This window comes from Aspergillus steynii, assembly GCF_002849105.1.
Source record: "Aspergillus steynii IBT 23096 chromosome Unknown P170scaffold_3, whole genome shotgun sequence".
NCBI lineage: Eukaryota > Fungi > Ascomycota > Eurotiomycetes > Eurotiales > Aspergillaceae > Aspergillus > Aspergillus steynii.
The window spans coordinates 3,755,322-3,768,814 of record NW_020194400.1 but is presented as its reverse complement, the minus strand read 5'-3'; the positions used below and the strand labels follow the sequence as shown (position 1 = coordinate 3,768,814).

Sequence of the window (13,493 nt, the reverse complement as noted above, 5' to 3'; positions counted from 1 at the left end):
TGACGGATGGTTGATGACTTCCAGGTCGATCGGGATTTGACGCTGACCGTACGTTACCGGCCGTACCACTTACCTAAGCTGTGCCTCAGGTTCCTTGCCTGCGGACTGTTTTCTTCTCTCTTCTCTCCCTTTTCTTTTATGATCATCGACTACATAGACGGTCTGTCTATCGTCCTGCCTCGAGATCGATCGATCGACTACCATACGGAGTACACTGACAGTGACAGCCTGCGAGACCATCCAGTTCACGGTTCTCCTGACTAGTCCCAAGTGTTGTTCTATTTGTGAACCGCCCCAACGCATGAACTAGCACGATCGGGTATTTACGCCAACGATCCTAATCACCAAGCCCAATCTTGGGGCTTGAACTTGGCCTGCCAACTCCCTCCTAGTCAAATTAGACGAGAGACGAAAAAAGAACTAGTCATCGGAAAAGCGTCGTCTGCCTGTCGCCGGCCCTCGGATCAGTCTCCGCGGATCCAGAGGGATCAATCTATCTCGAGTCCAGATCTACCATGGCTTCCAGCCCAATCCCTCAAAGGAGTCAAGGTCAAAGGAGCGGTCGAGCGAGCGAGCCCTACTCCGTAGATACTTATCCACTTGAATTTAGTGTCCGACTGCTCGTCCGTCACGTCCCAAGCCCTAACCGACCATCCCCCCTCCTGCATGTGGCTAATGTCGTGTGATTCCCTGCATTTAGCTTCGCAGCCAGGTAGCACAAGAATGCATGTCATCCAGTTGCCCCTGAAAAAAAAGAAAAATAGCTGAAAGAAATCCCTCCTACCCCGTCAACTACCTTTCTGTAGCAGTGTAGCACAAGGAATTTTCCGAGGCAACGTCTCAACATTAATTTCCAACACGCCACAAGCCCCGTTGTGTCTGTCAAGTGGGGTCCAAGACAAGAACGAGCTACTGAGTAGTATGAAGTCAATGGACGGACCTCAAAAAGTAGGAGAGACACTGAACCATCCCAACGGGTTTCGAGGGCGCTATGCACCCACCGGTAACCTTTTTAAACTACAGCGGTGGCGGTAGGCGAGTGGTAGGACTTGGTCCCTAGTCATCCTTTACTGTCATGTCATTCTTTAAAATACTAAGGTAAAGCGGGTTTGATTCCCGATGTACTTCGATCCTACCTTGATATTTATAATCCTATATACGACTTTTGTAGCGCTTTCAAGCTTACGCGACTAACCGCGCCGTACTAGCGACACGTCAGGCTAGTCCGACATAAAACTTTATACTACTACAGTATACTGAATTATATTTCAGGACCCTACTAGGTATCACAGCAGGTCTTTGATATATATCTGGATATCTCTTGGCTTAGCACGCCTTACACCCATGCGAAGGTTTCGTAGTAAAGGGGTAGATTAGAGGTAGATTAGGGTCGAATTACCTCCGACCCTGCTGACTCGGACGTTAAAATAATATTACTCCTACTAATAATAACATTTCAACTGTAATACACTGGGGAAAGTATGCCGGTCCTTAGGTATCACCTAGGCCATTTAGTCCTCCTGTCTTACCTGGGCCAAATGGTCCAGGTAGTCCAGAAGGTACGGTTAGCCTTACTAGTCAGGCAGGCTGCGGAGCCCTGGTCTAATAGCTCCCTGCTTGCTTTTATGTATGCACATGTCCCAGGAACCTGTTCGCTAGCCTGAAATAGTCAACTATCTCCTGAATGCAGTTTTTTTGGCGCTTGCGGGGTTTCAAGCGCTTCGACGATTGGGACGAAATTGGCGATGAGGAGTGTTTTCAGCTCCCTAAACATTCGGAGGGCAAGTCTGGGCTACTCAAGGGATGCGAGGCAGGCATCATGCTGTTCAATATTCTCTAGGAGTTCTCTTATCCGGCTGTAGGATTTATGTCGGTCGGTGTGGTTCAGGAGCTTCATCAGGGGTCCTTTACCCGGCGATAACAAACCTATACAGCTCTCAACCAACCCAAACGGGTCCTTAGACTCGATAAAAAAAATAGTTAGGAGTGGTTTCGACTGGTTTAATAAAGGTCCTGGCGCATGACCGGTACTCTGGCAACCAGGGCGAAGTTTTTTAATATTACTACTACTTTTTAACTACAGCTATCAAACTCTAATCATGCAGGGGAGAATTATCCCTAGATCTGGCTTTTGTTACTAGCCTTCCAAAGACTGCATTCTGTAGCTATTGACCAACTAAACAGATTCGAAATGCCCAACCATTCCTTCGCTCAAACCATCCCTGTTCAATCCTCCGTCCAAGAAGAAAAAAAAAGCCCCCTTTTGATCATCGACAGTTAGCTGAGCCGTGTCGCCAATGTTCCTTCTTTATGGTGGCTAACTTACTTCGACTGGTATTGTGCGATCCTTCTGCAGAGGACGCTTCAGAGTAACACGCTGCTCTTACTAGTCGGCGTTCTCCTCCTTGACCACGGTCTTCTTGCGTTTCGCTCCACGCTGCTTTTTAGCGGGCGCAGGGGTAGAGGCTGAATCCATAGCAGGGGCCGCGGCAGCCTCAGTAGACTCAGAGTTATCAGCTGCCGCCTTGGTGAGATCCAACTTGCCATCGACAAGCTCTCCCTCAAGCTGCTTCTTGAGGCGGTAGTAACGCATGCGCGCGGCTGTGATCTTGAGGTTCGTTGCGGCAGCGACAGCATTGAAGTCGATCTATAGTTAAAAGAGTGATCCATTGTCAGCATTGTCTTTGGTCACGTGCATACATGTATATGTGCATGTGAGGGGAGGAGGTCTTTGCCCTTGTCTGGGTGGGAAACTTACAGCGTTGTCTTTGAGATTGCTCACGCAGATGAAGAGAAACATGAGGCTCTCATTGCTCTTGCTGGCTGGCGCCATTGTCGTGGATGACTGAGAAAGTTGCGTACGTTTTCGACAGAAATTCCCAGTGCGGAGAGTAATGGGAGAGTGGTGGAGGAAGTTTGAAAGTGAGAAGAGGGGGATGAGGGGGTGATGCAGTTAAGGTAGACGACAGCAGGCTGCTGGTTTGAAAAAGTGAATGGAAGTTTTCACAAAGGTTTGCTTTCAGTTGCGGCTTTGCTTCATCTCGGCAGAGAACGGTTCAGAAAGTAGGCCGTAGCCCAGGTTTGCATTCACTGACAGTGATAACGGTAACAGACAAATAATACTAGAAAAACCAAAGATAATACGCCCTGATGTTAGATCTCATTAAGCAGCATTGTCCCCCGAAGTCAGACCAGCAAAACGCATGGCAGACTCTCTGACAGCTTCCGCTAGGACCGTATGTGCTCCTCGAGCCGCATCTACGGCGCCATCGATCAAGGCATCATGAGCGAGGCGTTTGTCGTCGGCTGCAAGGGACGCTTTCGAGCTGTCTCCCTTCAGCCAGAGTTCCGTAATCTCGTCGCGAGAAGGCATGTATGCAACAACACATGCCGAGACAATGGCTTTGTGTTCTGCCGGGTCCATGTCCAGCATCAATTTCGGTTTGGCATCTTTCCCTTCCTCCGATTCGTCAGAGACCAAAGCAGCCACTCCTCCGGCCACCAGATCAAGACAGTCGATTCGAGCATCACTTATGGCTGCAGATGCGGCCGTTACACACCCGGCAAGCACGTTCAGCATGCCCCAAGGGGAGTCATGCGAATCCGGAGCATCCCCCCACCAACGGTCGTCTTCTGCCTCGAGGATTGTGATTGTGATATCTAGTCCACTCTTGGGCCATCGCTCGGCGACAATCACACCCCTAAGAGCGGTCTCTAGGTGCACCCCGAGGTCGCGTTCGCTGGCATCGCGGATATGGCCCTTCCGCCTCCGCGCGGCGAACGGGGCATATTTAACATGGGTTGTGAGGACTAGGTTGGGCGAGAAGGTAGCTGAGCGCGGAAGTGGCTTCGGCCCATGTACTGTACATGCGAGCTTCAGTGCGGACGACGGCGGTATAAGAGACTGAGGGGAGGATCGAGCGGCGGCAAGAGAGGCTGAAGGTTCAAATTCAAGGTATGCGGACCCAGACGCGGAGGGGATCAAGCCGGTTTTCAGAACTATCCAACGTCCATGTTAGCCACAGTACCAGTCATGAAGGATCCACGAAGGCCTCGCATCCTTACATATCTTCCGAAGATCATTCGGCTGCCTTTGACGCTGCGGTCTTGCGGTAGCCGTAGAGGCGGAGTCGAGAGACGAGGCAAAGATCGCAGGCCTCGTGCCGCCAGGCGGCCCATTGATTCTCCTTCTATCAGTCATTACACATTAGTTGGCATGCTCTCCAAGCAGTGAAAGAAGAAAACAAGAGCTAATATGCCGGCGAGACGTGAAACTGCCGACCCGCTGTCGTTGACGGCCAGAAACGGAAATCTACAATTTTGAGGGATGTTTGCTTTGTTTGTCGGCGGTGGGTCGGCGCCGGTTTTTCCTTCGTTTTTCTCCCACTTTAAATTCGCTCTCTTCCTCCGTTTTCTCTCTCTTCCTTCCCTGCCTGCTTTCCACCACTCTGTGTGGACAGAACAGCTTTCCTCCTTCATGATGGAGGGAAATATTTCTGATTGCTCAAAATCAACGACTTTTTTGCCACTAACTTCCCAATCTGTGAGTCCATCCATGAATCCTTGACATCATCCATCACCGTCTCCCACAATCTTTTTATGATGATTACGATCCAAAATCAGTTCTTGGCGACAAACAAATGGGCCATTGAACAAACATGCATCACCATCTGATCCCCTTCTATCCTCATATCTTGAAAAATTCCTTCGTGTCTTGCAGGAATATTTCCGCTGACTATGAGAAGCACAGCTGCTCTTTTCTTAGTACTGATACTCGGGAACCACGTAAAGAAGCTTGGTAGGTTTTACCTTTTTTTTTCTCCCCTAGGGCGCTCTCAAAGGCTGTCCTCGCTTCCGTGATGAGAAACATTTTTTTTTTCAGTTCTGCTTCTGCAAAAATCTTGAAGAAAACAAAATACCTTACCAAAAACTCCTGATCCCATTCGAAGCTTCCGCCTTGTTGCCAACTTGCAATTGCATTATATAGCAACTTTTGGCTAACTATTCGAAGATTTTAGGCACTGTATCTTAGCTCTAGGGACGATGAGAAGATTTTTCAAGCCATAATTAGGTATGGACATGATCTCTCTTTCTCTCATCTCCACCACACACACACCCTTTATGATGACAACTAGTCAATCCATTCAATGAATCTCCTCGTGGGATACCGCCCCTCGGGCCTGCATCGACCAGCAGCCAGCGCATTGGAAATACAAGATCCATATGCCCCTCTCCCTTGTACTGGACCTTACGTTCGCCTCTTCCGCAAGGAGGATGGCAGATGAAAGGGAGGAAGGTTGTGGAGCTTGGGCTGTGGGCTTCGTCTTGTATTTTCGCGCCGTACCTGCCGGTCATTGCTTGCTTGACTTGTGTCGATCACTTTACTTCGGCATGTCGTTCGTCTTGGATGGCATGTTGGGGGATTGAGGTCGGCAGGGGATGGGATGAATTAACTCGGCTTGGCTGATTAAACTTGATCATATCGATTGTTTTTCACCCCGATATGCTTGCAGCAACGTGCTGACTTTTCATAAGTAATTTCGCAGGCTTTTAGAACTTTAGATAGCTTAGAACACAATGGCATGGTCTGATATTGCAATTTTTCATCAATCAAGAAAATCTGCGTAGTGAAAGTAAAAACCAGCAATTTGAGAATTATGAGAGCTTTGAACTTTTATATTGTATTTTTCTAATAGTTTTTGTGATCCCATATTGCATCCGCTACATCCGCCGCCCCTGAATCAACAATTCATTTCTGCTTTCCCAATTTCCTTGCAAGAAACGCATTCGACCTGAAACAAGAGCACACGCAGCAAAATCAACGTTAAAAAGAACTCGACAGAGCCACCTACCCTTCTCAGCGCCTCATCCTGTATCAGAGGGGTCAAAACATAAAAAGAAAGAAAAAAAAGATTTGTTCTGGTTCATATCCACCATGAGCGTAGGGAGACATATAACATCGTCATCACTTCGTCGACTTCACCTGTTTGGAATCATCCGTTTTTACTCCTTCCCTTCGGTCGGTGTTGTGGCGCCGTTCCGGGACATGCTGTATGGCGCCTGTGATGGACGGAGGTTATTAGCATTGTTATTTACGAGGGATTATGATGGGAGAAGATGTGGACGTACAAGGACACATTTCGCATTGCAGATTCTCCAAGCAAGATTGCGAACGGTTCCATCTGCTCGAACGACTTCGGGGGCGAACTCGATACCGAACCTATTAATGACGACGGTAATTAGTTACGGCGATTTGGGAGACGAGTTTGGTTCATGGGGTTCAAGGAATCACGGAACTCACATCTGATGTACAGCGAAAATGACCCGCTTGGCATATTTGCCGTCGCGGTCGACCAGAGATCCGAACTGCTCTTCTGCGGTTTCCGGCGCGATCTCGGGGTCCCGGTCGAAACAGTTCCGGACAACAATCAACAGGCTCTTCTCTACAGATGTTTGGGTAAGGTCACGGTCGGCTCCTACGAGGTCTTCCTCGTCGAAGCGACGGATGCTGATTTCGAAGGGTCGCGAGATGGCCATGACATTGTGCTTGCCATTGTGGTGGTAGCGGAACTCGAAGGTGCCTTGCGTCCAGAAAAGCTTGTCTCCAGAGAAGATGACCTCTCCGGTAGCGATGTCGTAGTCGTCGCCATCGGCGCGCTGGGGAGTTGAGACGATATCACTGGTGACGATGCCCTTCTCGCACGTCGTGTTGTCGTAGAAGCCTTCATTCGACGCGATCCATCTTCCTTGGGATGAGACCCGCGTCACTTCTCGCGAAGTGTTATCGGTTACTCTGTATAACCCAATCCAGTCTTTCTTGCTATGGTTGAGAGGTGCGGTCCACTTCACCTTGATCGGAGAACCATACTCAAAGACCAGGTTTTTCAAATCACCTCGTCGATCGAGAGGCATACGAGCATTGGCACCCTCCCGACCACTACTACCGTCGGATTCGGTCAGAGAGGATGAGTCGGTGCCCTCGACCTCCAAGGAGTAGTCACGCGAGTTGTATCCAGCCAGGTCTTCGTCAATACGAGAAATGGTTACACGGGCCGGATATTTCTGGAAAAGCGCCGTGGTGTCCTTGACAAAGGTGTTGACACCAGCAGCGAGCTTGGGGCGTGCATTGTCAATGATGTCCTCGATGAAATCGAACGACTCGTCAAAGATCTTATCCACGCTGCCATGGAGCTGCTTGAGCGTGGGAGGCAAGGACCTCTTCAAGCTCTTGACGAGACCGGCGTCCTGTCGCAGGCTCCGGCCGTACAGCTTCTGCATGTGCGGGCGCTCCACAAACTGGATGAAAACCAGGCTTAGGAAGTGACTCAAGATGGCAAGAAACGTGATGGCACTGCTACTGGTGATCAGGACAGCGCCCCACACGCCGGCTAGGCCCAGAAAACGCTCTGGGTTGTTTAAGAAGCGATAGATGCCATTATAGGTCAGCTTTGGGGACTCGTCGAAGAAGAAATCCCCGTAGAACCACCCGAACTCGCCGAGAGACTCGTAGATGCTGACGCACGTCCAGATCTGCAGGCTGATCAAACCCGCGCCGAGAACGTGCCGCAGCAGAACAAGGCCGTAGCCCCAGTCGGCCGGGAAGGTGTACATTTTCCATACGGCCGCGATGAAGCTGGCATAGCACATGATCATGCTGAGGTGGTAGGTGCCCTTCCACTGACTCCACGCCTCCTGGGGGGTTTCCCCATACTTGACAAAGTGCCGGGTCCAGGATTTGCGGTTGGACTGGCGATCCAGCAGGTATCCGATGCCAGCCGTGTACCAGAGTCTCCAGACTGTAGCGTTGGCTACAAAAAAGAACTGATACCACCGAGTGGAGGGCGTCAGAACAGTAAGAGCGAATACGAGGAACTGGATCAGCATGGACGAGGTATCGGTCGTTCTATGCAGATCCAAATTGTGGAGCCCCAACAGATTGTGGACCGACGGAGGCGGGCTGCTGGAGTAGCCTGGCGCGTGGGGAATTTGCTCATCAACGGATGCTGGCGCGATGGGTGAATCAGTGCTCTGGGAGGTTGTCGACGCGACTTCTTGGTCGCTTATACGCTTCCGGGGAGGAGGAGGGTTGTATGTCTTGTCGATGTGGGGGTTCTCGACCAGAACCAGGAAGGCGAATTGAGCTGCATGGGCGATGATCGAGATGAACAGCACTTTGTAGCTGGCTGCCATGAGCGAGATACCGTAGTATCCAGCGTAGCCGACCGAATACATTGGGTGAGGCGCCATCTCAAAGACCCCGTCGAAGGTCAACTCCTGGTCGATGAGATAGAAGAAGTCGCCCCAGTACCACGCAAAATCTTTTACCACTCGATGTGCGTCTAATTTGACCCAGAGGTTGAACAGCACCAGGACAATCCCGGCGGACCACCGCAGTGTAGTCATCAAGACGCCCTCATTAGCGGGATGGTGGCTACATGCTATAGCAAAGAGACAGTATGACACGAAGTCACACATCAGAATCAGATCCACAAGACGCCTAAACACGAGCCAAGTGTTGTACTCAATCGGAGCCTTGGCGAAGGAGTAGTCACTGCGAATTTTAGTTTCCAATTCCCGCTTGATCAGATTGTAGAGGGCCGGGTGTGGATTGTTCCCCGTGGCGGGATCCACGAAGATCTTGGTCTTCTCCGCCCAGCGGACCAGCGTGTTGTGATGGGACTGGTTGTGAAGCAGCCACCCAATTCCCGCGTTGTATCCCGCACGCCAGAACAGATAGACTGCCGCGAAAACGGGGACTTTGGCGGCTGCGGGCAGCCACCAGAGAAGAAAGACATGGGCGCCCAAGATAGCTAGGACAAGCAGATCGGATAAGTTCTTAGGCTCTGACGGTGACAGGAGTTGAGAAACCATGTCATGGGTTTGAGGGACCGTGAAAACTAATGATTGGTCGCGGCAGAATTAGCGCTCTCGAACTTCAGAGACTCCGCCGGTCTCGAGGACACATTGGGGGATTGGTTTGCTGCCAAACCAGCCGCACGACCTACCTGTGCCATCCGGCGTCCGGCCGAATGTTTTCGAGTCCTGTCCAGGTTGGTCCTTGGGCTCGACGTCACCGGTGGCTGCGAGAGCCTCCGTGGTGAGCTTTGGAGTCGACTGGGAGGGCACACTCCTTTCACGAAGTCCCTCATTCCCAGCCTGGGTGCCTGTTGAGAGGCCACGATCCATGATTGCAATTCTACGAGGAAAGAATGGCAAGAATGTTGGGGGGAAGAACGAGAGGCAAAAAAAGGGTTGAGAAGAAGAAGGACAGAGAGCAGAGCATGTGACAGCGGGCTTTGTTTAAGCAGCGCGGAAAGCGACGGTGATTGGCCTGCGGGAGCCACCACAACTAAGCCGGCAGTCGTGGTTAAGGGTTAAGTAGATCGGATTCCCTCGATTGGACTGGGGCTTTTCAATTTTTTTGCTTCTACAAAATAACAAGAGAGAGGAAATCGTCCGGAAGTTATGTCCCCGTATTTATCTTGCACCCGACTCCAGAGCAAGAGAGCGCGGGCGACTCCTCAGTTTCCCGCAGCCGACAGTCGCAGGGTGGAGCAGCAGGGAAGAAGGAGCCGGAAGGAGGGAGAATGAGTTAGTAAGGGTCTGGTCTAGTCGACCTGGGTTAGTCGCAGCTTGGGCTCTCTCCTCTTCTCCTCAACGTGCTCGCGATCCTTGGCACGTTAATCCCATTTCTGGCTAGCGAGTCGAGTCTACATGGGTCGAGTCCTAGAACAGAAGATGGCTCCGAGAGATGCTGCATGAGCACAGAGCCGAGTGCACCTCATTGTCGGAAGAGGGATTAATTCTTCGAGGGGGGGAGGTGTGCCATTCCCTGGGCGATCGACTGGAGAATAGCCTGGAGCGGTAATAGCGCGTGCTTTCAATAGGCTGAAGTTGTTGGACGCGGTCTTTTCCATTAATTGCGCTATGACATATCATTATTCTTCTGCTTCTTCCGCTCCTCTCCTCTCCTCTCCTCGAGTCCTCGAGCGAGAGGCCCTAAGATATAGATGCATATGCATGTGCATGGCCGCAAGAGGCACAACCCCCACGGCTTTGCATACGGACCGGATGCAGGCCCGTGGCCTCGTTCAGATGGCATGGATATTCATCGACCGTAGAGAACCGTCCGCGCTCTGTCTGTTGGCTCTTCTGTCAAACAAGCCCTTTGATTCCGTGGGTCGATGAAACAGCGGGTATTGTCGAGCCATTCTTCTGACACAATAATGAATAATGGCGATGACGTGCACCAGTGGTGATCGACGGACCCTCATGGATTCGAAGGTGGAATCAAAGGGCCAGCCACCAGAACCGGGTTGCGACAAGACGATGATATCATGGACCCGAATCCCACCAGATCAGCCGGCGGTTGGACCACCGGCGTCAAAGAAAGTTCTGACTTCGCACTGTCTCCCTGTCTCACCCCTCCTCGTCCGCTGAATTTCCCCTCACCAACTTACCGTAGCACACCGGGGACTCGAGGGCAGGGGATTAATCGGTAACCGCTATTTCCCTTCAATTACCCGAGATTGCGACGCTGAATTCGAGCACGCGATGGAGTGAATTATCGTGGCACATGGTGGCTGCATCGTAATATATCGGTCGCCCTCCCTGTGCTGCGATTAATGATACCAAATACACCTGTCTTGTGTAGAAAGGATCCTGCGAGTCTTGTGAAGGTATTCCTAGGCGGGGGAGCAGCATCTGATAATCTGATATGAGAGACTGCCAAGGATCTAGTCCCTGAAACTAATCATGAGGTATTTTCATATCGTCAAGGGCCGATCTGGTTGGTAGCTCTTCGCTATGAGAGCCTCTTCGAGTATATTCGTACTACGCAGTACGGAGTGGAACGGAGTCGATGAGCCATTCTGGGGGTCCGCGAGTGGCCACTCGACCGGCAAAATGCCACGCAAGAAATCCTCGGCCAGACGTTCACTACTGCAGCGACAATGAAGCACGAATTAGACACTTGATTGTATATGACTGCATAGGGAAAAGAAAATGAGAAACGATAAGATCTTATCGCCGACTCCGAAACCGCAGCGCGCGTTTGTCATCGTAGTCCCTGATTGGCCGGTGTATTATCAAGCAGCCAATCCGTCCCGCCATGAGTCTTTCCATCCGCCACTTCTCCAAATTTCTCTTTGACTCTGCTTCATCGACACAACCGTTCTGCTATTCCTGATACTCTATTAACCTACTACTGGTGTCTGTAATCTCTCCGGAACCGCAGCCAATTTGAATCTACGGTCATGGCGCCCTCTCTCGAGGAGCCCGCGGTGGCCTCTTTCGATGCGCCATCATCCAAGGCACCCAATCTGGTCGCTCCCGAGCCAGGTACGGTCTCTGTTCTTGCAACCCCCCTCGTTCAGTCGCTAACTGGCAAACAGAACACTGCCCTGGCCCCGAGTCCGAGCAGGCCGGTAAAGGTGACGCCTGCGCCGGTTGTCCCAACCAATCGATTTGTTCCACCGCCCCCAAAGGACCCGATCCCGATATAGCCATCATCACCGAGCGTCTCTCGCAGATCCGACACAAGATCCTAGTTCTCTCCGGCAAAGGTGGCGTGGGGAAGTCGACCTTTTCCTCCCTCCTTGCCCATGCGTTTGCGGCAAACCCGGAATCCACCGTCGGACTAATGGACACCGATATCACCGGACCTTCTGTCCCGAAAATGATGGGCGTCGAGGCGGAAACGATTCATGTGAGCAATGCCGGCTGGAGTCCGGTGTGGGTGACGGATAACCTGGGTGCCATGAGCGTGCAGTTCATGCTGCCCAATCGGGACGATGCGGTGATTTGGCGGGGACCGAAAAAGAACGGTCTTATAAAGCAGTTCCTGAAGGACGTGGACTGGGGTGAGTTGGACTACCTCATCATCGACACGCCACCCGGCACCTCGGACGAGCATCTGTCGGTCAACTCATTGCTGAAGGAGTCGGGTGTGGACGGGGCGGTGGTCATCACCACCCCCCAGGAAGTGTCGCTGCTGGACGTTAGGAAAGAGATCGACTTTTGCCGCAAGGCAGGGATCCGAGTGCTCGGGTTGGTGGAAAACATGTCAGGGTTCGTTTGCACCGGCTGTGGGCACGAGTCCAAAATCTTCCGGGCCACGACGGGAGGCGGCAAGCGGCTCGCCAAGAAAATGGGCATTCCTTTCCTGGGATCTGTTCCTCTCGACCCGCGAGTGGGCATGGCCTGTGATTACGGCGAAAGCTTTGTGGACAACTTCCCGGATAGTCCGGCATCGACTGCCATCAAAGGGGTTGTGCGATCGGTTGGCCAGCTGGTCGGCGAGGATCCGGAGGCCGTGCTGCCCGACGAACTGATGGAATGATTATATGCATGCTTACTTACATTTGATTTTCTCCAGCGTGATGCATTGGGGCCGCCTGCTAAAGGGTATGTTGGGTTGGGGTCTATTTTCCCCCATTTTTGGTTTCTCGTTCTATTTTGGGCGTTCGATGGGGAGATTCTTTTTTATGATGATTATTATTGGGATACCAGATTTTTTAGCACATTTGATGAAAGCTGCCTTGGCAATTGATGCATAATTCTCCTGATTCACAATTTTCTGCGCCTCCGACCCCCAAAACCGACACAGACCAAGCGGAAAGCAGCACGCGACCTGGCAGTCGGAACAGAGCGACCTTACGAGAATTAAGTGCGACTAGGGCCTGTCGATCGGGTCTCAGGGCGACAGCCTTGTACCTTCCGGGGAGTCTATCCAGCTGGGCATGCTAAATTCAGTAATGCCAAGGTCGCCCGTTCAGCGCGTGCGGTCATGTATAAATTGGCCGTTCCGTTGATCGCGATCCTCGAATCTTAACCAATGCTTGGCTGCTCCGTACTTCCTTAGTGCTGATTAATGGACTGAGGCGATTCCTCTGGCTGCCACCAGAAAAGGTCCACCATGTGTTATCTGCATTGGTCTATTGGCCGTTTGGTGCTTTGCCTTGAACCGAGTACGGTTCTTGGAAGGACTCCACTCATTTAATCCGAGGAAGGTTTGACGCCGTCCACCGTCTTGTGCATGTTACAGAGTCCAGTAGAGATCGGCCCTGTCATGCCACAGACGAGGGTGAGTAGAGTTTCCGTTTCCCTTTGGAGGAAGGTCGAGAGCGACTCTCAAACATGACCAATTCCAAATCCTCTCTAGGCCACCATCGAGTCCGCGGAGAGAAGCCGTGAAAAGACCACTCCGACAGGAACTCCGTAACACGAAAAGCTCCAGCCAGCAGCGGCAGGCTGTAACAGGGCGCCCCTCCGCTGAAACGTCCGCCGGGAGTAATGATTGGCCTGGCAGAAGCGCCGCCCCCTCCAGCGTTTCACGGCTTCTGCGCCTTCAGGGGCAACGACTGGACCGGATGCTTCGTCGCGGCGGCTGTCATCCGTTCCATGCTTTCCATGCGCCCACGGAGATCTACTCTCCTCGACCGTTGACTGGCTCCGTCTCCGTAAACTGTGTCAGCCAGATGAGTCGGCCCGCT

General features: G+C 51.8%; 4 protein-coding genes across 4 annotated transcripts; 1 reads left to right on the top strand and 3 right to left on the bottom strand.

The window, feature by feature from the left end:
- Nucleotides 1-2,379: 2,379 nt before the first annotated feature.
- Nucleotides 2,380-3,012, bottom strand: P170DRAFT_160547 (uncharacterized protein). The gene is made up of 2 exons (XM_024842567.1): nucleotides 2,759-3,012; nucleotides 2,380-2,647 (listed from the first exon to the last, which is right to left on the bottom strand). The coding sequence occupies exons 1-2, from the start codon at nucleotides 2,831-2,833 to the stop codon at nucleotides 2,387-2,389; spliced, it is 336 nt and encodes a 111-aa protein (XP_024706418.1). The 5' UTR covers nucleotides 2,834-3,012; the 3' UTR covers nucleotides 2,380-2,386.
- A 151-nt stretch (nucleotides 3,013-3,163) lies between these two features.
- P170DRAFT_356029 (3' exoribonuclease family protein) lies at nucleotides 3,164-4,201 on the bottom strand (the record flags this gene model as incomplete). The annotated part of the gene is made up of 2 exons (XM_024844124.1): nucleotides 3,164-3,999; nucleotides 4,066-4,201. The coding sequence occupies 2 exons, from the start codon at nucleotides 4,199-4,201 to the stop codon at nucleotides 3,164-3,166; spliced, it is 972 nt and encodes a 323-aa protein (XP_024706417.1).
- A 1,460-nt stretch (nucleotides 4,202-5,661) lies between these two features.
- P170DRAFT_436187 (phosphatidylethanolamine N-methyltransferase) lies at nucleotides 5,662-9,422 on the bottom strand. Its single transcript, XM_024849107.1, has 4 exons — nucleotides 9,006-9,422; nucleotides 6,302-8,897; nucleotides 6,130-6,220; nucleotides 5,662-6,060 (listed from the first exon to the last, which is right to left on the bottom strand). The coding sequence occupies exons 1-4, from the start codon at nucleotides 9,184-9,186 to the stop codon at nucleotides 6,004-6,006; spliced, it is 2,925 nt and encodes a 974-aa protein (XP_024706416.1). The 5' UTR covers nucleotides 9,187-9,422; the 3' UTR covers nucleotides 5,662-6,003.
- A 1,706-nt stretch (nucleotides 9,423-11,128) lies between these two features.
- On the top strand, nucleotides 11,129-12,414 carry nbp35 (Fe-S cluster-binding ATPase). Its single transcript, XM_024849106.1, has 2 exons — nucleotides 11,129-11,340; nucleotides 11,394-12,414. The coding sequence occupies exons 1-2, from the start codon at nucleotides 11,256-11,258 to the stop codon at nucleotides 12,338-12,340; spliced, it is 1,032 nt and encodes a 343-aa protein (XP_024706415.1). The 5' UTR covers nucleotides 11,129-11,255; the 3' UTR covers nucleotides 12,341-12,414.
- The last annotated feature ends 1,079 nt before the right edge of the window (nucleotides 12,415-13,493 follow it).

What these genes read in the sequence shown, in the direction of transcription:
- P170DRAFT_160547 (XM_024842567.1), bottom strand. Translation starts at nt 2,833, where the DNA reads ATGGCGCCAGCCAGCAAGAGCAATGAGAGCCTCATGTTTCTCTTCATC. An exon ending in GCAATCTCAAAGACAACGCT is followed by an intron (nt 2,648 to 2,758) that starts GTAAGTTTCCCA and finishes TTTTAACTATAG; the next exon opens with ATCGACTTCAATGCTGTCGC.
- nbp35 (XM_024849106.1), top strand. Translation starts at nt 11,256, where the DNA reads ATGGCGCCCTCTCTCGAGGAGCCCGCGGTGGCCTCTTTCGATGCGCCA. An exon ending in TCTGGTCGCTCCCGAGCCAG is followed by an intron (nt 11,341 to 11,393) that starts GTACGGTCTCTG and finishes ACTGGCAAACAG; the next exon opens with AACACTGCCCTGGCCCCGAG.
- P170DRAFT_436187 (XM_024849107.1), bottom strand. Translation starts at nt 9,186, where the DNA reads ATGGATCGTGGCCTCTCAACAGGCACCCAGGCTGGGAATGAGGGACTT. An exon ending in ATTTTCGCTGTACATCAGAT is followed by an intron (nt 6,221 to 6,301) that starts GTGAGTTCCGTG and finishes CGTCATTAATAG; the next exon opens with GTTCGGTATCGAGTTCGCCC. An exon ending in GCAATGCGAAATGTGTCCTT is followed by an intron (nt 6,061 to 6,129) that starts GTACGTCCACAT and finishes CGTCCATCACAG; the next exon opens with GCGCCATACAGCATGTCCCG.